Source organism: Hipposideros armiger, unplaced genomic scaffold (assembly GCF_001890085.2).
Source record: "Hipposideros armiger isolate ML-2016 unplaced genomic scaffold, ASM189008v1 scaffold_11, whole genome shotgun sequence".
NCBI classification, from domain to species: domain Eukaryota; kingdom Metazoa; phylum Chordata; class Mammalia; order Chiroptera; family Hipposideridae; genus Hipposideros; species Hipposideros armiger.
In genome coordinates, this window is record NW_017731361.1 from 4,460,881 (window position 1) to 4,486,873 (window position 25,993).

Genomic DNA, 25,993 nt, shown 5'->3' on the forward strand with positions numbered 1-25,993 from the left:
GGCAGTGTCACTGGCCCTCATATGTGGGATCCGAACCGGGGCCCTCTGGCATCCCAAGCCAGTTCTTAACCATCGCGCCACTCGGCCGGCCCATGTTTTGCTTTTTAAAAAGTCTTTAAAAAAACTTTTATTTGGAAATAACTTCAAACTTACAGAAAAATTGCAAGAACAGTATAAAATAACACCCATATATGTATTGCCCACCTTCCCCTGAGACATTAAGGTTTGATTAACAATGAATACAGTTCTGTAGAAATTGAAAATTACAAGTAAAATGATTAACCACCACAATCCTTGCTCTATAGAAATCAGTGCTTATTATACTGTTTACTTTGTTATTCAATTATTTTTAATTTACTTTGTCCTTATTAAATTTAGATGAAATTTTGTAGACTAGGAATCAGGAATATAGCGTTCTTAGTATTTTGAAACTTTTGTTTTAGGAGTTTTATGTTACAGCATCCAAACTTTTCATATAACTTGGTGTTAATAAGCAGGCTTTTGTTTTTTGTTTTTTGTTTGTATTATTAGTTTCAGGTGTACAGAACAATGCAATAGTTATCCTTTTCACCCCTCATAAAGTAACAACCCCCCTATCCATTGCCCTCCCACCCCTGATATCATTCTTATCTATTACAATTCCATTAACTGCATTCCCACACTCTCCTCCACATCCAGTGATTATATGTATAATAAGCAGATTTTGAAGCTTGTAGACTTCAGTATCTGAAAGGTTTACCTTGGGACTTGTATAAGTAGAGACTGAGTCAGGAGAACATAAAAGGACTTTTAAAAAACATTTAATCAGTAATAGTCCAGTTTTGGTCACAAAGGAAGTAGTTGTGTGACTGTGGGCAAGAACTTGAACCTCCTTCTAGCCTTCATTTTCTTCTTTTGTAAAATGAAGTAGTTGGACTGGATAATTTTGATTCTTTGCAGCTTTATAATTGATTTTGTGCGTGTGTGTGTGTGTGTGTAGAAGCTGGTGGCTTTGCTCCAACGAGACAGTATTCTAGTGACGATTTAGCAAATTTCTTTCATGATGAATAATTATTTTAAAAAGTAATGTCAGTAAATAGAGATGAGTGAGTTTATGCCAAAACACACAAAAAATGATGTGTGGTTTAAACAGATAGAAAATACCTTAATAGTATATTTTAAAAGAATGAGTCACTGATAAGTATAGAATACTGTTTTGTAATTTTGCAGTAGTAAAAACATTCTGTTTGTAAGTCTCAACCTTTTGGTCAGCTTCAAACAAACATTGTATATCATAGCAAAAAATTCGAATTTAGAAATCAGGAAAATTAATCATTTTTTAATTTTTCAAATAAACTATTTTTAGGGCAGCTTTAGGTTCACAATAAAACAATAATCTTTTAAAAGCAAGAAAATATTAATTTCAAAAGTTAAGCTTCTTTTTAAAGAAGCTGGCTTTTGATTTCTAGTATTAATTTTTATTTATTGTTTTTAATGGTTGCATTTTCAGAAGTTTAGAAAATCTGCTCGTGTTACTATAGAAACAGCAAGAAGTATGATGTGAGAGTTATCTGCAGCCTTGGAGATCTTATGCATAATTGAAAGTTAATAGAAGGTTATTTTCAGCACTTTTGTCCTTGTGTCACTGAATTGCATTTTCAGATATAGAATTTTAAAGTGTGCTTACAACCCTTTCTACTCAGTCATGCATGTGAGGGTAGGCAGCATTGGTCCAATTTCATCGTAGGTGACTGATTTATCAAATTGAGGTGATCACAGTTATATGACCTTGTGAGCTTTATGGCCATCTTATCACAGTTCATTCCTGGCCAAAATGACTAGCAGAATAGAGAGGGAGAAAATAAATTATTAGGCATGAAAGTTAATCACTGGATTATATTAGATCTGCTGTTGTTTGGAAGGTTAAAGTATTTTTTATTTTCTTCATAGATCAGTTTAATGTAACCCAAATGCCATTATAAGTTTAAGACTTCACATGTTAGTGAAAATATTTTAAATGCAGATCTGTAATTGTGTTTAAAAGGATCTCAGCAATTAATGAGATCAGTTATTGATTTTGCATTTCTCTTAGCAGGTTGCTTAAATTATTATTTTGCTGTCCCTACTTCATGCTGTAATTATGTCTGAGAAATAAACTTTTTTTCCCTTTAAAAAACATAGACTTGACTTTCAAATACTACAGTGATATTACAAAAAAATATTTAATGATGAAGGAAAATTCCACCATATAGCGAGTAAAAAAGGTTATAAGATTATTTGTATTCCCCCCAAAGGCTGGAAGGATACCATCTGAAAGATGGGATTATGGTGGTTTTATTTTATTTTCTATATTTTTATCAAGTTTTTTTTCTGTGAGTTTATACATTTTGTAACCAAGAAACAAAAAGTACTTTTAAAAATCCCTCTGTGCTGGGCCGGCCAAGTGACTCAATTGGTTAAGAGTTGGCATAATAACTTGAGCTATGAGCAACAGGTCCACTGGTTCGATTCCCGCATGGGATGGTGGCTGTGCCCAACCGCAGCTAAGACTGAACTTGGCACCTTGAGCTGAGCTGCTGCCTGGATGGCTCAGTGATTAGAGCATGCGCTCTTAACAACAAGGCTGCTGGTTCGACTCTCACATGGGATGGTGACTGTGCCCACCCACAACTAAGATTGAACACAGCACCTTGAGCTTAGAGGCTACCTGCTGCGGATGGGAAGTCAGATGGCGACTGACTGGCACCCTCTACAACGAAGATTGAAGAAGAACAACTTGGCTGGTCCTGTTCCCCCATTCCCCAACACTGTTCTCCTCCCCCAATTCCCCAATAAAATCTTAAAAAAAAAAATCCCTCTGTGCTGTTTTCATTATTATAAAAATGTTACTTTTATGCTTGTCTTAGAATATGTGTAGAGTACAATGTATTTTTTTCCCAAAATTTGTTATCTTAAATTGGTTTAAAAAACGTCACGCTACCACTCATAAAAGACTTTTTATTTTAATAGCCATTTGTAATTAATTAATAAGTGGTATTTATGAAGTGCCGACTTGCAATGGTTTAAATACCATTATGGAATGCAAAAGGATGTGCCACAGCCTTCCCAGTTAAAAGTTCTAAGCACCTGTGGACTGCTGCTTTGTTTGTCCCTGCTTTCCTCCCTTTTTTCTTCCTTCTGTTACTTAATAGCACTTTGCACAATTTTGTGCATATAATAAGTACTCCCTAAATACCTGTTGAGTGACTCTAATTGATGAGAATGTATCATGGTATTGATAAAATATTAATTCCGAGAATGAGATAGTAGATAATTTAGAGAATGGGATAGTAGATAAAAGACATCATTTTGAGATGGAAGCGATCACCTGGTTCCTGACATTTCTGGGAAGCTTCTGAGAAGATGAAACTTGAGCCTGGCCTTGAAGAATGGGTAAGATGTACATGCAGGAGACAAGCACTTGGGGGAAAGGGTGGACTCTTGTGATTTGTTGTTTCCCACGAGGACCTCATTCCAGTTCCTAGAATGCATCACGCTGTCTGGCCTAGAGGCTTCCCTCTATTTCCTCTTCCTGGAATGCCCCCTCTCTTCTAGTCCCTCATCTTAGTTTAGGTAGTCTGCCCTAAGGTGAGTTTGAGTACTTTCCCTAATTAGGTTAGTTTCCCCTGAGCATGAGATTCCCCTTTTGTGACACATTTTGTAATTACATTTTATCTTTTTTTTTTTTACTTTTTAATTTCATTTTTATGTCAAAGTTTTACACACATAAAGGTTCGAGTTAAATAGATCTTTTTAGGCTTCTTACCAAGAGCAGTCTCCTGTTTGTTGCCTATTCCTTAGCTCATGTAACTTTTTTTGTGTTTTTTTTTTTTTGCTGTTCTGCTATTATCCCTGTAGCTAAATGACATTTATAGTGTCCTGCTTCTTAATTTCTCAGTTTTTAGCATTTTAAAAATTGACTTACCAGTATGGAATATAAGGATTTTAGCTCTCTTTTACCACCCTCCCACAACTGCATATATACTCACACTTACTGTTTCTCCATTTTTTCTAACACACTTATAGTCATAGTATGGTTAGGTCAATATTCAGCATTCACAATAATTGAAAGTAATAAACACTGATCACAGCAGAGATGTGTAGTATACTATGGCTACTTTTATTTGCTTGACCAGTACCTTATTTTTCGTAAAGTTGATTTTTTTGTTTGCTTAATTTTCTATGTACCTATCATAAACTTGCCAGTAGCAATAATTCATCCTCAGACTCTCACCCAATAATCTTAATAGTCTTATAGTTTTTGAGATGTTCAAACACATCAGGTATTTTCTTGACTTCAATTAATGTGGGTGGATATCTTTCCTGGCCTTTTGACCTGTTGTAGATATTGCTCTCAAGTCCTGCTTATTTAGGTGTCCATCCTGGGGATTTCCATTCCCAGTCATTTAATTGAAGTGCCTTTTGTTGAGTCACATCTTTCTCCCTTGGTTTACGTCCTCCTTTTCATGGAATATACCTCCAGGAAGAATGCATGGGAGGTTAAGTTTTGTTTTGTTTTTTTTAAGATTTTGGACATCTAAGAATCTTTAAAAAAAAAATCTTCATACTTAGACGTCTGCATTGGAAACATTTTCCTTTAGGATTCTGAAAGCATTTGCTCCATTGCCTTCTAGGTTCCACTGTTGCTATTAGGAATCCTGAAGCCAATTATGATGTTTGATTCTTAGATGTGGTGTTTCTCTCTCTCCCTCCCTTCCTCCCTCTCTCTCTCAGCTTTTAGGAGCCTCCTTTCCTCCCATTTTCTTAAATTTCACAATGTTGTACTTTGCTGTGGATCTATTTTCATTCATTGTGCCAGGTACTCAGTGGAGTTTTTTTTATCTGAAAGCTCATATCTGTCAGTTCTGAGAAAATTTTAAAAGTACGTATTTGATTTTTCTCTGCTTTGATATTTTTTTTCCTCTTCTCTCATTGGATCTTGGACTTCATGTACTGATTCTTTAAATATTTTTAATCTCTTATATTTTCCATCTCTTTTTCTCTATTTTCTATGAGATTTTCTCAATTTTATCTTTTGATAAAATTTTAATTTATCATAATTTTCAGAAACTTCTATAATTGTTCCCCCTCTTTTTTTTATTTTTTAAATAGCACCCTGTCCTTGTTTTATGGTTCTGATTTTTTTTTCTCCTGTTTCTCTGAGATTGTTTTCTTTCTTTTTTAAGTTTTCATCTTCCTGCATGGTGGTTTCTTCCTCGTCGTTGCATTTGCTCTCTTTGCTTTGGTCTTTTATGACCTTTTATGTTAGAAGCTTTCTTTTTGGTGCATGGTGATCTTTGCCTGCGTGGTTAAGAGTGCGTGGTCTGTAACGCAGTTTGGAAGCTGCTCAGAATGCTTGATGGAGCTTTTCACTGAAGCCTGCATCATAGTGTGACCTGACTAGGCTGTTTCTTTGAGTAACAGTGTCTTTAGGTCTTTTCTCTCTGGCTGGTCAGTTTCCCCAAGAATAGGCTTGGTTGCTAGTATCCTGGGAGCTGATGGGGGAGAGGGGAGAAAGCTGGGAAATCTCAACATCTAGTACATAAATCTCTCAAGCACTTTTTTCTGATAGGCTACCGTTTCTCCTAAACTCGGTGTCTCCAGTCCAGAACTCTTTGCTTGACTCTCTCCAGAGAAGAAACCTCTAGTCTTCTAATGGGGATTCTGGGAGCTGTGTGTCACTGTGTCTCCAACCTTTCTTTCTGCTTTTAAATCTCATTTTTACTCCTACTTCTACCAGTACCTGGTGCCATAAATTCTTGAGTATTTGGGAAGTATAGTGCGAGACAGGTTGCTTTTCTGTTTTCTGGTTTAGGATTCCATTTTCTTGGGTCTGCTGTATTAGTTGCCACCTGTCATCCTGCTTCTATCTTTCAGGATTTTATTGCTGCTTCCTCTCCCAGTACTTGTCTTTGTAGGTTTTTTGTTTTTTGGGGGTTTTTTTGCCTTAAAATTAACAAAACTTTACTAACATTTACATTTAAGAAGGTTTTGGAAAGGATAAGAGGCCAATGTATGTGTTTAATCTGTAACTGGAGCATTATAATTGTAATTACTTCTTTTGGATGCATCTTTTTTTGCTAAACTGCAGACTTAACTGAGGTCAAAAACACCAGTCACATTCACAGTGTGACATTCACCAGTCACATTGTTGTGTCCTCAGACCACACACAGGTCATGGCCTGACATGTTTATTGAGTGGTGTTAAATCTAGCAGTCAAACACTTGCATAATGGAACATTCTGTGATGAAGGGGTGGAGGGAAAGATAGGAAATGCTTAATGCATTTCCCTCTTGGCTCGCATTGTTCTTGCAGGAGAAGGGAACCTCATGATAAGACCTAAATTAAGGCAGCCTCTCTTGAATAGAGTACCTTTTCCCAGCCATAATCTCTGCCCTAGTATGTTCTACTCCAGTGGTCTTAATCGTCGTCATCATCATCATCATCAAGCACAGCAGGTGCTTTACAACTTTACAGCCGGAGAGTGAGCTCTGGTAGCCTCTAGGCTGGCCAAGCCAAGCAGCACACATGCCTGGGTTGTAGGCATGTCTGTCACTGTTAGTGTCTGTCCATTTGACTTCACTGTCTTTCTAGTGTAGAATATTCCATTTTTTTTTTATTGGGGAATTGGGGGAAGGGGAACAGACAAGTTGCTGTCGTTTTGTTCTTCAATCTAGTTGTGGAGGACGTTGCTTCACTGGCCCAAGTTGGCACCATCATTGCGCTCTTCCCAGGCGAGGCAGATCAGTCGCCGGCTTCTGGACGGCCGCTCACTGCGGCTGCTGGCCGCTCACGCTGGCTGCTGGCTACTGGCTACATATGGTAGCCCATGGCAACCCACCGCCACAGGGGCTGCAGCCTACACTGTCTCCGGCGACTCATGGCATCCCAGCTCCAGGTTGAGCTGTTGTTCAGCATCTTAGCTGTGGAGGGCAGTGTCACTGGCCCTCATATATGGGATCCGAACTGGGGCCCTCTGGCATCCCAAGCCAGTTCTTAACCATTGCGCCACTCGGCCGGCCCGAATATTCCATTTTTTAATTGTTCTCAGGAGAAAAAATATTCTAGGTGTTACAGTGTGATCACAATACCAATTTTCTTTCGTACGTACCACATTTATTAAAATACCTATTTGTATTCAGTACACTATGCTAAATGTTATAGATTAAATACTAAATGTTAAACATTTCTTATTTCTAAGGAGATAAAGGTTGGATGTCTTTTTTATGTTTCTTGTGCTTTTCATTTCTTTTTAAAATTGGTAATTATAGAACCATAATGTTCTTTTCATTTTTATTATGAAATAACGGATACATACAAAAGGACCTTATGAAGCATGAAAATAAATCAAACACCTGTAAGTTTACAACCCAGATCATAGCAATCTGTTTTTTTGTTTCTCACATCTCCTTGCTTTAAGACCAGTCAGTAAGAGAGAGCTGCATTTGCCTTCATTGCTTGATAAAGCCTTATTTCTCCTCAGTTCTATCCGTGTTTAATGTGCTTGTGCTAAGTCTCTGATTACTCATGGTACCATCATCACTGTCCCTTCCACAGATGTGGTAGTCATCTGCATGTGCCTGCATGTCTAGCCTGTGCATTTGTTTAGCAATGGGTAATGTCATTTGAATATGGTAGATAAATGTGAACTGCTAAGTTAAGATGGCATTGAGGTAGCTCCCCTTTCTTTAGGTAGGTTTCTGTTAGAGCTCCACATCCATGCCTGCTTCAGTCAGCATGTGCTGATAAGATAACCATGATGTGCCGCTCACTGTTAAGTGCTGGTGAAGGAAGCAGTAAACCTGCAGATAGCCCACAGTCTACATCACAATTCCTCTGACAGGCTCCTTTTCTCCCCTTCCGGAATTGTTAGTGAAGAATGATTTACATACAGAAACATACACAGATTATAAATGTACAGCTCAGTAAATTTTCACCAGCTGGAAACACATTTAACTAGTTCCCAGACCCAAAAACCAGCATTGCCAGCACCCAAAGCTTCCTTCAGGTTCCCTTTCAGCTGCCCTTCTCGCCAGGATAACCACTTGCTGGCAAATGAGGCCCACCTGGTTGGTCATTCTATAAATGTAATCATATGTACCTAGGAAACTACTTCCTTTGGTGTTTCAGTGTAATGATATATAGGAATAGTGCTTCTGTCAATAGATTTAATGAAAAAAATATTTGTCCATGTTGACATATGTTGATCCTAATAATTACATATAAAACATTAGCAAATCTCATCCAGTTACATTTTATTAACATCCAAAATTAACAGTCTAAATCGTATTATGGCTTAAAATTACAATCAGCCTGTCTAGTAAATTAATGAAAAAAAATGGAAGTGTTCTTTCAGGAACATTAAGGGGAAAAAGTCAAAAATTGGTGTGCTTCTCTGGCATGTAGGAGTGCCTGGTAAAATTTCATTGAATGAAATACTCAAATTTCTGACTATCCAAGAAGAAGGTTGTTGTGGGCTATGGCAGAAGAAAAGGCAGTGGAGAAAATGGAAAGCTTGAATCACAGTATATTTACATTTGATGTAGTGGTCAGTCACTCCCCCCTTTTCCCTTCCTCAGCATCTGGCAACCACTCATCTACTTTCTGTCTCCATTGGATGCCTTTTCTGGACATTTTATGTAAATGGAATGATACAATATGTGGTCCTTTGTGACTGGCTTCTTTTGTTTAGCAAAATGTTTTCAAGTTTCATCTATATGATAGCATGTGTCAGTGCTTCATTCTTTTTGGATAGGATGGATTATTATATACCATATTTGGTTTATCCTGTCATCAGTTGAACATTTTAGCTATTATAAATAATGCTGTTATGAGCATTCATGTACATGTTTTTCTGTGAAAATAAGTTTTCAGTTTTCTTGGGTATATAATTAGGAGTGGAAGTGCAGGATCTTTTTGTAGCCTTATGTTTAACTTTTTTTGGAGGAACTCCCAAATTTTCCCACAATGGCTGCACCACTTTACATTCCCACCAGTAATGTATAAGAGTTCCAATTTCTCTACATACTCAACAGCGCTTGCTGTTTTCCTTTTTAATTTTTTAGGGCCATATTAACGGGTATGAAGTGGCATCTCAGGGTTTTGATTTGCATTTCTCTGATGACTAATAATGTTGAACATCTTGTGTATACTGGCCATTTGTATATCTTCTATTAGATTTTTTACCCTTTAAAAAATTAAGTTGTCTTTCTATTGTTGAGTTTCTCTTTGTCAGAATTATTTACCTTATTTTATGGGCCCAGCACACTTCCGCTGCGCTACTCTGCTATCTAGAATTATTTACCTTATTTTAAATGTTATCCTCTAATTAATAACAACTTAGTGGAGAACTGTTCTTGAATGTAAAAGAATTTTGGTGATGTTAGAATAACGATTTACAGTCAGTACACAATTAAAAGTCTACCATCTAAATATAATGGAAAAATTACCGTCCTCGCAAACTTGGGCTGTTTCTGAACAACGGAGTAAAATAGCATACTCAGTTGTTTACCTAAAGAAGCGTGCTTGTTTACTTTCTGGTAATTATACTGTCTCATTTGGTAGGATTTAAAGAGTATGCAGAAGTAGTGGGTTGGTAATGAAAGGTTTAAAAATTGCATTTTAAGGTAAAAGTTTTAGAAATTGACTCTAAAATTAGAAGTGGTCAATAACATTTAAAGCTAGAGTTTAGGCATTGATTCAGGATTTTGAGACCTATTGTTAATAATTTAAAGAAGGGATTTAGAACTTAGAAGCTAATTTTCTTGCTTTTTAAATCGGGCTCAACCAAGAAGAAAATAATGAGGGGTATACAAATACTTGTAACTCCATGGAATCATCGGTTAGGTCAACTTTATTTTCCACATGTTGTTTTCGTGTGAATTATGTGGTTTGTTTTGAAGCCTCTTTTTGTGTATAAGAATTTGTGGGGTTTTTTGTTTTTGTTGTTTATTAGGGTTTGTTGTTGTCCCAGTCTTAGTAAATAGAATGAATTTTAAGTGCCTTTAGAGGTACTGCCATCGGTACAGTTGTAAATGTTTTTCCTTACTTAGGCCTAATACTAGCCCTGCCTCTGCAATTACCTAAAAACAGCTCATTTCTAAATGAAAGGTCATCCTTAGAACTACTTAGGGAAGGGTAGTGATGAAGCCTTCTAGCTAGGGTGGGAATTCAAATAATCATTTAAACCCGTAGGGTATAAATGTCTTTAAACCTGTTAAATTCAAGTTTGCTTTTATTAGAACTAGAGCTTTGAATGATTTCTATATGGGAGTTTCTTTAAACTGTTGTTTAGCTAAAAAAATATATATTTATTTCTAATAGCAGCAGTACAGTTAGGGTACAGAGGACTGTAGTAAGAAGGAAAGCACCCTTCATTTTAGATGTACTAAATCTAGAGGCTAAATCTAGAGGACAAAACATTATAAGCACCTATTTGCAGGTAAATATTTAAAAAATACATTGAGGGTGATCAAGGCCAAAAGGTACCACAGAAGATAGTGATCTATCTAAAGTGGGAACATGCATGGGTTTTAGGGTTTTCCTGGGGAGCCATGACAGAGTCTGCTCAGAGTATAGAGAGGAGCATCAGGAAAGTGGGAGCGAGGCACAAGCTGGGTGGTAAAGAGAAGGCCATCTAAATTTTCAGACGGTTGGATTATTCCTATCTCAGCAATGGGGATAAGGTAGTTTTGTACTAAACTCAGTACTTTATATGGCATGTATAGGTACTTGTATAATTCTTTTTGGGGAAAATGCCATTTTTACTTATTTAGAGATAAGTAAAGTGGATTGGAATTGTTAAAAAAATTACACGGCAGGAAAGAATCCAGCCCCCAACAGGCATTTATTATCTGTCAGTTATACAATCAAATGATTTCCCCCTCACCCCCACAATAGCACAGTGCAGGGAGAGAGCAGAAGGGCCCACCAATTTCCAGACCTCCCTCTCACAGCATCCCCTGCCACCAGGATTTTGGGACAGGTAGGTTGTACTCTGGCTCCCACTGACCCAGTTGATAGAAGAGACAATATCTTTCCACGCCAGCCCCAAAGTGGCAATGATACTTATTTCCTGAGGGAGCCTCAGGAGAGAGCCTGCAGATCCCTCAGCCCCAGGGAGGTGGCAAGGAGGACTGCACAGGAAGCATTAGCAGGGACAGAAAAGGGGAACCTTACAAATACATTGTGGAACCAAGTAACCAATTTTATTAGCCTTATAGAAAGCCCCACTCCAGTTCCAGTGCACAGGTGCCCTGCTCTTAGTGTGATTGACTTGTTTGGCTGGCAAAGCCAAATTAACGGCTGTAAGTGCCCCCAAAGTGTAAGAAGATGTATACTTAGGAATTCAGTTGTTTAGCCAGTTATTCGCACAGATGGTGGTCACTAAATACTTTTTTTGAAGGTGATTACCTCTTTTCCTCCCATATTGTAATATTTTATTTTAAATACCTTTCTTGATGGAGCCTAAGCTTATCACCAGCATTATAGAAAACAGGCCAGCACTGGGAAGCCTGTACAGTGAGGTCCTGGGGTCTTCCCAGTCAGTATGTGTAGCTTCTGTAGTCAGAACAGGTTTTTTTTTGTTGTTTTTGTTTTCAGTTGGAAATAATATTAGTACATAATGCTGAAGTGGTGAATTTTAATGGAGCAAAAAACGTCACCTGGAAATGTTTCTGTTTTGCTCACCAAAGAGAAAATGGGGGTTTCTGAGATGGTTGGAATTTCTTTGCTCTGTTATCTGTTACCTTGGTGTGGGATGATCAAATTTCTTATTTCCAGGTTGCTAGGAAACAGGCAACCTATCTTGTAGATACTGGCATTTAAGACCTCTTTATTCTTTGGACCTCTGTATTTCTTAGAATTGTCACGCTTCCTTTCTAAAACCTAAATTATGCAGAGGCAATGGTGAATTATTTGACCAAGCTCAGGAAATACAAAACAGGTTTAAAGAGCGTTACTAGGTTTAAAGAGCATTACTAGCTACAGTATATTAAGGTAACATTTTTAAAAAGTCTGTATTTGCCTCTGTTTTTGGAGTAGACTTTTTTTACGCCGTTCCCAGGGCACATGAGTGGTTAGGTGGGAGTGGGCTGAGAAAACCCTATCTAGAGCTTCAGGTAATGTTAGAAGTATTCTAGGTGAACCATGGCCCCAGGAACTTTATTTAAGCATTTACTGATTTGGTGAGTCAGGAACACTGGCTTTACTATAGCTACCTTGCCCATATGCCTTCCTTTAAAAGGAAAATTCATCTTAGGTTACAATACAATTATTCTGGGGGTCCTTTAAGTTTAACATTAGATTACAAGGGTTTTAAAAAATGTGACCAGATGGTAGATGGTGATGAAAGTATGGCACAAGAATTTATTTGAAATTGAATGCTTTGCAGCATTAATCAGAAAAGTTTTGTTGGCTTCTGATTTTGAATAGCATAGGGATTGGAGATTTAGATGACTGGTTAAAATGGAATGAATTAGGGAGCTGTACTTCATGTTATGACAGGTCAAGTTCTCTGTTTTTCTCTTTCAGTTCAAGAGAGAGTTCTTTGTAGCAGTTGGTTTAGAGTGTATTTTCAAATGGCTTAGTAGGCTCTATATATCATGATGGTGGGGACCCAGACCCCCGTCAAATATACTGCTACATACTCTGTTATAACTTTACAGATGGGCTCCCATTCTTAGCCAGATCATATTTTAAATGAGCTATATAGTCTGTTGTCACATTGGAAAAATTAAATCAAATACCTTTGTTCTGTGAAGATGAATGAGTTGGGTAGATTATCCACACTGGTGATGGCAGGAAGACACACTTGGTCGTGTGAGTTATTTAAAGCAGCAGGAGCTGTAGATTTGACAAGTGAGAAATTTGAAGAGAGAGATGTATTGACAAAGGTTATAAGTAGAATTAGGTAGAATTTTATGTTTTCTTAAATGTCTCAAGATTTAATTTTCTGTGCACAAACTGAATATAATGGTAAACCTTGGTTTGCTGTAATTTGTCTTTGCCATACAGATTATTAGATTATTTTCTAACTTAAAAATTATACAAGTGATAAATGTTCATTACAAAAAATTAGAACATATGTATAAATAACAAAAAGAAAAAATCCCTTGTGATTGTATCACCTAGAGATAAATAATGTAAACTGTAGGTGTCTATCATTCTGGACCTTCTTTCCATTATATATTTGTCTATCAAAACCAAATTATATAATGTATACTGTTTAGTAAATTTAGCTTTTTTCATGTAACAGGACAGCATAGATATATATCTGTTCGAGTCATCAAATTTTCTTCATTTTCATTTTTGTGGCTGTTTAGTCTTTGGTGAGATGAACTGTATTTTATGTAATGTTTGGATTTAAAGATTGGAGTTTATGTTGTTTCTAATTTTTGCTGCAGTAGCATTTATATCTGTAATACCTTTTAGCCTCTTTGATTATTTCCTTAGGATAAAGGCCTGGGAGTAGAATACTTTGTAAAGGATTTGCATGTTTTAAGGCTTGTAAAACACATTGCCAAATAGCTTTCCAGAAAGGTTATTTCAGTTTTCAGGTTCTCTTCTGTCTTACTGGCTTTATACTTGCATTAAAATGTGAAATTTTTATTTAGTTGCAGAATGAGGAAGAGCCTGTGGAGCCGGAGCAGGCTGCAGGTGACGCCCCTCCACCTTACAGCAGCATCTCTGCAGAGAGTGCAGGTAGGTGGCTGGCCAGGTGACTGCGGAACACCCGAAATGCTGCGCTTAGCCGTAGACTTTTGTCTGGTATGTGTTGATTGGTGTTTACCTTTGCTCAGCTTTCCTTAGTTGCCTTTGACATTATTTTTAGTTTGTAGCCTGAGGTTAAAAAAAACTCACGTTACTGTTCTGAAAAACAGGTAAAACCCCATTTCAGTGTGACCTTTTTAGTTCCATAAAAAAGTCTTTAAATATAAAGGAAGTAGACATTTAGGAGCTAGGTGATCACCTAATTTTTATTCTTTTTGTAATTTTTATTCTCATTTGTTGTTTTGCTCTTTGTGATTCTGGTACTTATGACCTGGAATATAGTATGTTAGATTTCTTTTTTTTTTCTTAATTTGCTTTAAAAACATTTTTTTTTGTCTTTTATGTTAGATTTCTTTTATGATAGTAAATTCTTTTTTTTCTATTGGGAAACAGGGTGTTTTTCCAGGACCCATGAGCTCCAAGTCAAGTAGTTGTTTCAATCTAGTTGTGGAGGGCGCAGCTCAGCAGCCCATGCGGGGATCGAACCAGCAATCTTGGTGTTGTGAGCACTGCGCTCCAACTAACTGAGCTAACCAGCGGCCCCGATAGTAAATTCTTAATTTAAAAAAATTAGAAGTCTCCCAACTCTTTCATCTCGTTCCTGATAGTGTGTTTCTCATAGTTTAAACCCCTTAATTAACCTTAAGTCTTCCCATCTTATGCCAGATTATCTTTTAAATTTCTATGTGTATGTGTAGAAGTGATGGGGGAGAAGAACGAGAATCTCAGTAGTTCAGGACTTTTGGTAACTGGCGCTTCCTGGTAACCAGTTCTCCTTTAATTGCTGAAAGTTGAACAGATTTGAAGAAATCTCTTCCATATTCTCTAAAACAGAATTGTGGCAGAGCGGCAAGTACAAGGCCCATGGTGCCACAACTGAACCCAACCTACTCCCAGGGTAGATATGCAGGATAGCATTCATCCCAAACGCGGCCCTGTCAGAATCCTTTTCAACACAGCACTGCAGGCAACTGCTGTCAGTTGACATGAGATGAAATCTATTGGTTGGTCTGTGTCCCTGAGGCTGCCATTATATTAGGTTGTCAGAAAAGTCATGACATATTTTTTCTGTTTTTATTGCAAAAATGCGTCATGACTTTTCCGACAGCCCAATAATTAGGACGAACGTAGGTCCGAAAGTTTCTCACTTCCACTCTGGCTTCAAATTCTGTCTCCTTGTATTAGTTAAGGTTCTTTTATTTATAAGCATCTGCAACTAACAATGCCAGGTTAAGGTTTTGGAAGAATTCTAGGGTGTCTTATGGAATTAGATTAAAACAAGAACACCAAGACTTGGGGAAGAATTGCAATGCCATGCACTACTTACTCATATCTGCCCAGACTGTAAGTACTCGTCTTCCATTAAATACTTCCAGTGAAAATTCCAACCAATAAATAAGAAATTAGATTCCTATTTTATTTTATTTTTTAAGATTTTATTGGGGAACAGGGGGGAGGGAACAGGGTTGGGGAATCAGGGAAGGGGAACAGACAAGTTGCTGTCCTTTTGTTCTTCAGTCTAGTTGTGGAGGACGTCGCTTCACTGGCCCGTGTTGGTATTGTGATCATTGCGCTCTTCAAGGGTGAGGCAGATCGGTCACCGGCCATTGGACGGCCGCTCACAGCAGCTCATGGTAGCTCATGCTGGCTGCTGGCCACTCATGCTGGATGCTGACCACTCATGGTAGCTCACAGCAGCCCACTGCAGCAGAGGCTGCAGCCTATGCCCTCGCAGGCAACTCACGGCAGCCCTCTTGTTCACCATCTTAGCTGTAGAGGGCAGTATCACTGGCCCATGTGGAATCCAAACTGGCGGTCCTGCTGCTCAGAGCTTGCGCTCCCAAGCCAGCTCTTAACCAACGAGCCACTCGGCTGGCCCATGGATTCCTATTTTATTAATGATAAAAATCCTTTAAATTTATAGGAGGTAATTTTTCCTGAATAGCTGAGTTTTTACTTTGTCATTGTAAAAATTCATAACCAGTTTAGATAGAAATCTTTCTCAAACACTGCTCTCCCTTATTCACTGACATTTTATATTCTTTGTTTAAATTTTTCTTCATGCTTTAGGGTTTACAGTCAGAAACATTCTCTGGTAGGTTTTCTGTTCTGTACTATAGTGATGCTTTTATTCATTAAGATTTATAGAACTTTTTGAGCTGGCTGAGTGGCGCGTTGGTTAAGAGCTGGCTTGGGATGACAGCTCTGAGCAGCAGGGGCCCGGTTTGGATCCCACGTGAGGGCCAGTGACGCTGAGCCCTCTATAGCTAAGATGGTGAACAACAGCTCGACTTGGAGCTGGGCTGCTGTGAGTCGCCGGCAACGGCGTAGGCTGCAGTCTCTGCTGCAGTGGGCTGCCATAAGCTACTGTGTGTGGCCAGGAGCCAGCGTGAGCACCTGGCAGCCGGTGTGAGCTTCCAAGAGCTGCCGTGAGCGGCTGTCCAGAGGCCAGTGACTGATCTGCCTGGGAAGAGCGCAATGATAATACCAACATGGGCCAGTGAAACAACATCCTCCATAACTAGACTGAAGAACTAAAGGACAGCAACTTGTCTGTTCCCCTTCCCCTAATTCCCCAGCGCTGTTCCTCTCCCCCAATTCCCCAATAAAATCTTCAAAAAAAAAAAAAGATTTATGGAACTTTTTGACTCAAGAATCACATTTCCTCTTTGCTGTCAGATGGCATCGCCTGTTGCTGTCAGCATGAGGTCCTTACCTCTTTCTCTTTTGTTTTTGTTAATCTTGCTGTGGGCCTCAACAGCAAATAACAAAATTTCTTCAGATTGAGTATAAAGGTAAAGGTAAACTGTTTCTAGTATAAGGCCTGAAGAACTCTCTCTTGAATAGTCTTTGGGTTTTGTGACATTTCATCCTGTAACCACAGAACAGCTCAAAATGGTCCTATTCTGATTAACAACCTACTGAGTAGCTCTTCAGAGACAACAGACCAAAACCACACGTCATGTAGCTGAAGCATGTGCAGGAGAGAGAACTTTGACTTCCAGCTGCACCCCCACGCCACACACAGAACCACAGGACTGGAGCATAACCAGAACTTGAACACCGGAACCCTTTCAGAAGCCAAGGGTCTGTTGTCCAGGAAGAGCCAGTGCTGACACCCCTTACCATAAATGGCCAAGGTCCCCCAATTAAAGTTTGGCACCAGCACTTCCGCATACCAGTTCCCTCTAACCCCTTAAAAACCCTCAGTCTAGTCCAGTGAGCAAGATGGATTTTGAGGTACCATTAAGTCGCCCATCTTCTTGGTTGGCGCCTTCTTGATCAATAAACCTCTCCTTGTTTCAAACTCTGATGTTTTGAGTTTTGGCCTTTCAAAGCATCAGGCACATGAACTTGGGTTCAGTAACAAACTGACTCTGTAGAGGCTTTAAAAAAAAACCAAAAAACAAAATGAAAGAAAACCCCAAACTTAACTTCCTGGGTCTTTACTGAGTTCTTGAGTTCCAGGTAAGTGAAGTGTCAGGGAAGTATGTTTTTAGAGATCATGTTCCTCAAAACCATTAATTTTTTATTATTTGTAAACTGGTGTTTTCCATTTTTACTTTTTTAAAGGAAACCTCTAAAATGGCTTAAATGGCACTTTCCCCCTTTTGTTGTTAAATTAACATGGCTTATTTTTTTTAGATAATTGTTGACTTTGTTTACCTATTAGCCCATATATGAGGGAAAGGGTTAGAAACAGAATGTGGGTAGAAGGAAAAAAAGCACAAATCATTATTTTGTATACTTACTTTACCTATTTTAATTTGCGATACATACATTTAAACAATCTAACAAATTGGATTTTTTTTGTTTTGAATGTACTAAACTTGAAAAAATTATTAAACTTTTCATGAAAATTAAAATTATATGAGGTATCTGTATTGATATATCTCATTTTTAAAAGTCTTTTGAAATAGGGAAATAAAAATGTTTTTTCCCTTCAACTTAATGTAGTAGGTATCAATTTTATTCATGTATTCAGAATTACTATGGCAGTAGGCTAATTCAAATTGTGCATTTCAATTTGTGATGTGACTTTAGTATTATTTGATTAAAAGTAAAAAGACATTTTATCGGAAATTATATGGGAAATGTTTTGTAATATGTACATATGCATGTCTGTATATGTATACATGTGTATATATGTTAAATAGTTATTCTGACATGGAAAAACAATCAAGTTCCTTAAATTGCATTAGGTGGCAGCAGCAGATTTAGTTTCAATAACACATTTTCCTAGTTTTTTTTCTAAAAGCTTTGATATTTTATTTTTTTCATTTAGATCTGCATTTCATCTGGAGTTGTTTTTTCTGTATAATGTGAGGTAGCAGTTAAGATTAAGTTGTTTTTCCATATGGATATCCAGTTGGTCTTGCACTATTTATTGAAAAAAAAAAATTTCTTCTCTGCACTGCAGTGTCATCTTTGTCAAAATAGGCGACTATAAATGTGTTTCTGGACTCAGTATTCTGTTACTTGGTCTATTGATCTTTGTGCCTGTGCCCTACTGTCTTAATTGTGGAGCTTTATAATCTTGATATCTGGTAATGTATGTCCTTCAGCCTTTTCGTTCTTCAAGATTGCTTTGGTTCTTTTTGACCTTTTGCAGTTCCCTGTACATTTTAGAATCAGTTTGTCAGGTTTTGTAAAACAAAAACCCTGCTGGAATTTTAGTTGGGATTGTATTGAATCTATAGATCAGTTTGAAGAGAATTAACATCTTTATAATTTTTGCATCTTCCAGCCTCTAAACACTATATTCCTTTGTTTATTAAGATCTTTAATTTCTCAATATTTTTTAAGTTCCAATATTGAGGATTTGTGCATTTTTTATTAGATTTATTCCTAGGTATTTAGTACATTTTGGTGCTATGGATAAATGATCCATATATAATTTTATTTTCTGTTTGTTGCTGGTATCTGGAAATATAATTGATGGTTTATATTAACTGTGTTTCCAGAGTCTTTGCTAAATTCATTTATTTATTCTAATAGCTTGTCTGTAGGTACTCTTAGATTTCTACATATGTAACCATGTTACCCATGATTAAGGACAGTTATTTCTTCCTTTCCAATTATGTCTTATATTTCTTTTTCTTGCCATATTGCATCAACTAGTAGGACCTCTAAGATAATGTTTTATTAAAGTGGTGATAGAGCATTTTTGTCTAATTCTCTAAACTTAGGGGAGAGCGCTTTTAATAATTTACCATTAAGGACAATATTTACTCTAGGTTTTTCATAGAGATTTGCTATCAGATTAAGGAAGTTTTTTTTAATTTTTAATTTGCTAAGTGTTTTTTTATTAGTAGGTGTTGAATTTTACAAAATTCTTTTTTACCCATGTGAAGACAATAGAATTTTTTCCTTTTTTCTGTTAATGAGGTGAATTGTATTGATTAATAATTTCAATAATTATCAAATTATTGATAATTTCATATCAAATTACAGTAAAATTTGAAGTTAATTTTCAAAGAGGAAAAAAGAAAAAAATGTTAATTTTGATACACTATAGGAATATTTTCAAATTGTATAGAAATTTTAAAAATCCACTTGTAAATAGATTTTTTTTCTCGTAGCAAATATTGACCCTTTTATAATAGAAGTCAATGAGAATGAAGATAAAACCTTAAAAAGAGGAAATGAAAGATTTAATGCAGATAAATAATGGTTCTATAAATTAGTTAACCTTAGGTATATCATAGAAAATAGTACATGGTAAAAATAATATGAAAGTATCAAAGTACCCAAACACACCTGTGGGAAATGATTTTTAACTTTTTTTAAAGTTGATTTTCATGTTTGTAAATGGGAGGAAACTATGGCACAGATTTACACACACAGGTGAAGTATTTTTAGTTTAAATGTTTTCTTTATGCCACAGTTAAGATTAAATGCCTTTGTGAACACACTACATAACAGTTGAGAAAAGTGTTCAAAAGCACTTGGGAGGGCAAAGTGAGTCTGGGATTTAAATAATTGAAAAGTGGATAAATTTAAAAACGATTCCCGCTCTTATAGTCACCTGTAAACATCTTTTGATTCAATTCTATGATACATGTCCCGTTAGAGGAATGCCTGGTTTTTGTTTGCCAGTTAGTGGATATCCTTTTTTCCCTTAATTCAGCTAATCATCATATAATTGTGGCTTTCGTTTTATTTTGCAGCATATTTTGACTACAAAGATGAGTCTGGGTTTCCAAAGCCTCCATCTTACAATGTGGCTACAACACTGCCCAGTTATGATGAAGCCGAGAGAACCAAGGCTGAAGCTACTATCCCTTTGGTTCCTGGAAGAGTAAGTCCAATTTACTGGGGTACTAGGTGGCTGCTTTATGGGAATTAAGTTATTTTCATTGTTCACTTTTTTTTTCATTATTCACTTTTGATGTATTACTTATGATTGTAAAAGTACAATTAGTTTTAAAAAAACAAGCACATTTTATTTTGGGACAATAAACTCATCTTCCTGAAAATGACAAATGAACAGAAAATCTCCAGTGAAGACTGCTTCTTTTCCCTATATCCTTATTGCTCCCATCACTTCTCAAGTCTCCTGGCGTGGCTGAAAAGTCTTGGAGCAGGAGCTGGTTTAGGAAATACTGACTTAGCCTTGATTCTGCACACTTAATATTTTGGTGTTAGGTAGATAGCTGTTAGGGAGATGTATGGAGAGAATAAATAAGTGGAACTTTATAGAAGTAAACTCATAAAAGGGTCCTAACAATCATGTAGGTGAACCCCTCTGCCCCCAGCAGTCCAGATTGCGCCATCTGTAGGGTCATAGTGAATTCAGATCCCACCTGCCCTGATGTTAATTTAATTCATGGGAGTGGGGGTGGGTTATGATGAAAGTGAGCTGGAGATTTTTGGGGCATTCTTAGTTCTTGATGTCATACCTGTGGTTTAAATATTCATCCAGGTTGAAGCTGATACAGGTAGGGCCTTGGGCCAGATCTTGGGAGGATGGGGAGCAGGATCCAGTTCCCAGGAATGTGGGGTTATCAGGGTTCCAGACTCTAGTCCCTGCAGGAAACTAGAATGAAAGATAAGAAAGAACAGAAACTCAATCAGGGCAGTGCAATGGCACAAGTCCCAGAAGTTCAGGCCTTAGAGCAGCAAACTGTTTACAGACCACATCTTTAGGGGTAGGGCTCCTAAAACCACTGCTTGGCAGAAATAGTAGTTTGTAAGCGCAGTCTAGGCTGATTTTACGTGATGTGGATTCAGTTCTTGTAGGTGCCAGGGGAAACTAAAAATCCACATAGAGCTTACTGTCTGAGGGCTAAACAGCCTTAATATAACTACTATGTTTTAGAAGCAAACAACATGATTGGTCCTATGTTTAGGCTTTTATATGATGTTTTGTGTATTGCTTCCAGTCCTCACAGTAACCTCACAGGGTGAGGATTATATTATCCCCATTTTACAGATGTACAAATTGAGTCCCAGAGAGATTACATAATTTCCCCAAAGTCATATAGCTAATAAGTAGCATAGGTGAGAGCCAAACCCAGATATTCTAGACTCCAAAGTCCTTGTATGTACTCTCTAGACCTGTTGAAATGTATGGTAACTGTCCTATGGAAGTAGACCAAGAGATTAGCTCTGACTAATCACAGAACTCTTTAGAATACAGTACTTGAATCTGACAAGTGTATGTATTTAGGAACATCATAAGGGTTCTATATTATTCAGCAAACCTATATAGAGCACTTGTTTATACAACGTGCAATCTGTGTATTTTGCAGTAAATAGGTAGAAAGCTTTGTATACGACAACGTTCCTGCCATACAAGAGCTTAAAATCCAGCTGGGGGAAAGGCCCACAAATACCCCTAGCTAAGCAGCACAGAAGCAGTGAGCAATAAAAACTGACTTTTTACTATGTGATCGTGAGGAAGATGGGATTTGAAATGGGCCCCAAATTTTAATGGATACGAGCATTCCAGAGGGAAAAGCCCAGAAAGGAAGTGTGAATTCATCTAGGTGCAGGTCAGGTTCCGTACATGTAGTCATTGTTTTTGCTTGAGCAAAGAGTTAGAGTTTGTGACTAGAACTGTAGGTTGTAGCAATCTCCTGAATGCTAGGCTGAGGCATTTAGACTTATTTGTAGGTCACCCAGAATCTTCAAAGTGTTTGAGAAGGTATGATAAGGCAAATATAGTATTTTAGAAACATTAGCCTGGCAACAATTTGTAGGAGGAATCCCAGTACTACAGATACCGAGGACAGAAAGAACAGTTAAAAGGCATTTGCAATATTACAGATGCTCCTCGACTTTCAATGGGATTACATCCTGATAAACCCATTGAAGGTTGAAAATATTAATGTAAGTTGAAAGTATGTTTAATACACTTAACCTATGAACATTATAGCTTAGCTTAGCCAGTTTCTGTCGATGTGTAGCACTTTGGCACCACCGTAAAGTTGAAAAAACACATAAGTTGAACCATCGTAAGTTGAGGACTGTTTGTATTAGAAATTACTTCCATGTATTTTTGTAGTATTATCTTTGAGTAATTTTGGAAAAAAAGAATTTGTTTCTAATTTAGCAGAGAATTAGCTATCCCGCTAATATGAAGTCAGAATACTGGATATTTAGTATTTTTAAATATATAAAACAAACACATTCTTGTAAAAATTTCAAACAGTAGAGGAAATGTGGTGTTAGAAGTGGAAGCTGCCACTGACTCATTTTTTTTTAGTTCCCACTCCCAGAGGAAAGCACTATCAACAGCTTGTTATGGATTTCTAAGTCCCTTTTCTGTGTAGGGCAAGTTTTGATTGCCCCTGAAGGTTTTTTGTTTGATTTAATTTGATGAACCCTCATTGGACTGCACAAGTCTATTACTTTTACTTTTAAGCATATATTCATTTATTTTTCAACATCTTAGCTACATAAGTTGAAAAGGTAGGCTGCAATATATTGGTGTCAGTGTTGGTCAAGATCATGTTCTTTCTAGACTTGGAATATTATGTTTTCAAGTTAGGATGGAAGGGATCCTGTCTGCCAATACAATTGGAAGTGAGGTTGTTTCAGACCTGTATGCCAGTATGAACAAATGATGATGGAGTTGAGCAGTGGGCAGCCCCGTAGACTTTTTATGTGTGGTCATGCTATCCTTTTCCCCGCTATGTCAATCTCATAAAACACCTGAGCTAGTCAGTTGTGTCTCCTTACTAGACCCTGGCTTACTAATATTTCTGGGCTCTAAACGGGGCCTGGATTACTGACATTCTAGAATTTAAGCCAAATGTGTAAGTAAATTTTCTTACTTATACACACGCGTGTGCATACACACACACACACGTATATGCAAGTATGTATGTGTGTATGTGTGTGTGTGTGTGTATATATATATATATATATATATATATATATATATACACACACACATATATACATCATTATATATATAAAGAAACTTAGAAAACTTTATAATCTTTGAAGTGTATTGTTAAAAAACTTGGGTTATGAGCCGGCCAAGTGGCTCAGTTGGTTAAGAGCTCGCTCAAGAGTGTGAGCTATGAGCAACAGGGTCACCAGTTCGATTCCCAGCCCAAGCTGAGCTGCCGCTGAGCTGCTAACAGGTGGCAGGATGGTTCAGCTAAAAAAACAAAACAAAAAAAACAAAAAAATAAACTTGGGTTATAAAATGAAAAACTTTCATTTAGAAAACTATGGAGATAGAGGAAAGATTTTTTTTCCTTTAATTTTATCTTTTACCTTTAGGCAATGAAATTTTTAAAAAATTTAGATCATTTTTAAAATTTATTTTTATAGAGGTAACTTCGGCTTATAACATTATTTAGGTTTCAGGTACAAAATGAAAATTTTCAGCACGTACTGAGCCTTAATGCTCATAGTCCTGAATTGAGCCAAAGCAGTACATTTCTCCTTTGTACTATTTTTATCCCTTTCTCTATTTTCCTTTGCCTAGAAATAATTCATTGTGAATTTACCTTCTTTTTCTTTTCGTTTAGGATGAGGATTTTGTGGGTCGGGATGATTTTGATGATGCTGACCAACTGAGGATAGGAAATGATGGGATTTTTATGTTAACTTTTTTCAGTAAGTATATCCACTTAGCAGAGCCATTTCCCACAAACCGGAGTGCTTTGGATTATGGGTGAATCTAATGGAATTAAAATCACTAGTTGAACTAATATTTTAATAACATTATATTTGTTTGGTACCTTTTACTGAGATGTCAGAGCGTAGTACACTTTTATCTTAATATCCCTTCTTTTCGTCGTCTACGTCTATGAATGTCTATGGAAAATATAATTAGAGCAGTTATGGAGATGCTGCATTTTTACATGAGCCAAGCCTCATCTTTCAGGTCTGCAGGTCCCCTTAGCTGTGTTCCTTTCTACTCATGCCTGACCTGCAGGGCAGAAATTAAATGCCTTTGTCTGGTGAACTTTGTTTTGGGAGCTTCTATTTTCTAACAGATCAAAAGTCAGTGTGATTTTTCTCCCTTGATGTTATTTTGCATTTATCTTTCCATGTGCCTCGCTTAGAAGTGAAACACCATTTCTTTTAATTGTTGTATTGAAAAGAAGACATAAAGAAATTCAGAGCTTTTAGAGGTGACCTTATGTAAGGTGTCAAAATTCATACAAGCAGGAGGATGACTGACTTGAGTCAGATTATTTGGGAGCACTGATTTAATGTTCAAGACATTTATTTACTAAAGTGTAACACATAAAGTCATAAGTACATAGTTTGGTGAGTGTTAAGGCATTTTTGAAAGTGAGCAGCAGTAGACAATAGTGAAACACCTGATACTCAGAGAGGATGTTTTCTTGTTTGCTTTGGGGAGAGTGGGGTAAGGGTTGTGGAAGGCGGGCTGGGCTGTCTTTTATCCCTGGGAAAGCCATTTAAGCAGAAGCAAGTGGAGAAGGCAAGGCACTCTTGCTTCTTGGGTAAAGGACATGTCTGACATCTTTTTTTCCTCCCTGCTTTTACAGTGGCATTCCTCTTCAACTGGATTGGGTTCTTCCTGTCTTTTTGCCTGACTACTTCAGCTGCAGGAAGGTATGGGGCCATTTCAGGATTTGGTCTCTCTCTAATTAAGTGGATCCTGATTGTCAGGGTAAGTCATACACCAGAAAAGATAGACTCTATAGAGAAATAATAAATAGAATAACTTTGAATGTTTGGGTTTTTTTATTTGCTTTTTTATTTTTACATTATGTCAGTATTTAAAATTATTTTCAAACCTTTGTGCTAGTTTCATGAAGTTGAACCTAAATCATTGCAATTGGTTCATGCATACAAGTTTTGTAGTTAAATCTACTGAATATTGGTGATCCAGGGGCATCTATCCTACGAGTTACTCACTACCTGCTTTCTCTGTTTTTAATGTTTATATTATAATATGATAATATGTTTATTCTGAAATTAGTTGTTTTTATAATAAAAAGGATATCACCTCTTATTACTTCTACTGAAGTTTTAGTGTATCTTCTTCCCTCCTTCCCTCTCTTCTTTTCTCCCCGCTTCCTCCCTCCCTTCCAGGATTGGTTATCAGTAGCATCACTGGTTATGCCAAAATGTTTGGGGAGTCAAAACTGTTTAACGAGTGCTACTCTGTTAGGGGCCTTATCTGTAAAGTAAATTAGAGATATCTTCAGTGATTTGGAAGTTACCAGTTAGAACTGCATGAAGTAATTTAAAGTTATAAAAGATCTAGTCTCTTATTAAAGTATCCTCTGAGTTCAGATGAGTTTATTGATATTGTCATCTTTCTAGATAAAACTAATATATTCATCATAGATTGGTATTATTAATTAATGGGTGTTAACTGACTACTGGAATTTTTTCAAACTTATTCTAAAGAAGTTGTTAATATTTTTTAGGATTCCAAGTTCCTTTAGGAACCTGATAAAAATTATGGGCTTTCCCCCCAGATAGCTAATATATACTCATCTAAAACATGGACTTTAGATTAAGAACCCAAATCCTAAAGAGGTTTCTCTTCATTCCTTCTCTAAATCTTAATCGTTATTAAGAAATAAGACACTATATTTTAATGCTCAAATTGTATTAAACTCTTGGACACCAAAGCCCCCCAATAGAAAACAGATGAAATTAGCTGCCAATTTTTTTAAACTAAATTTTTGACTAAATTGACTAAACTTTAAAATTGAATTTAATAAATCAACTTGTATCAGTTAGGATGGCTTTGTCTGC

General features: G+C 36.9%; 1 protein-coding gene across 2 annotated transcripts in view; it reads left to right on the plus strand.

Moving 5' to 3' along the window:
- Positions 1 to 25,993, plus strand: part of NDFIP1 (Nedd4 family interacting protein 1) — a 109,238-nt gene that overhangs the window by 72,573 nt on the left and 10,672 nt on the right. For both annotated transcript variants that reach the window (XM_019663063.1, XM_019663070.1), the window contains 4 exons: positions 13,633 to 13,720; positions 19,960 to 20,090; positions 23,779 to 23,866; positions 24,769 to 24,893. In XM_019663063.1, coding sequence (XP_019518608.1) covers positions 13,633 to 13,720; positions 19,960 to 20,090; positions 23,779 to 23,866; positions 24,769 to 24,893 — 432 coding nt within the window. The remainder of the gene's footprint in view (positions 1 to 13,632; positions 13,721 to 19,959; positions 20,091 to 23,778; positions 23,867 to 24,768; positions 24,894 to 25,993) is intronic.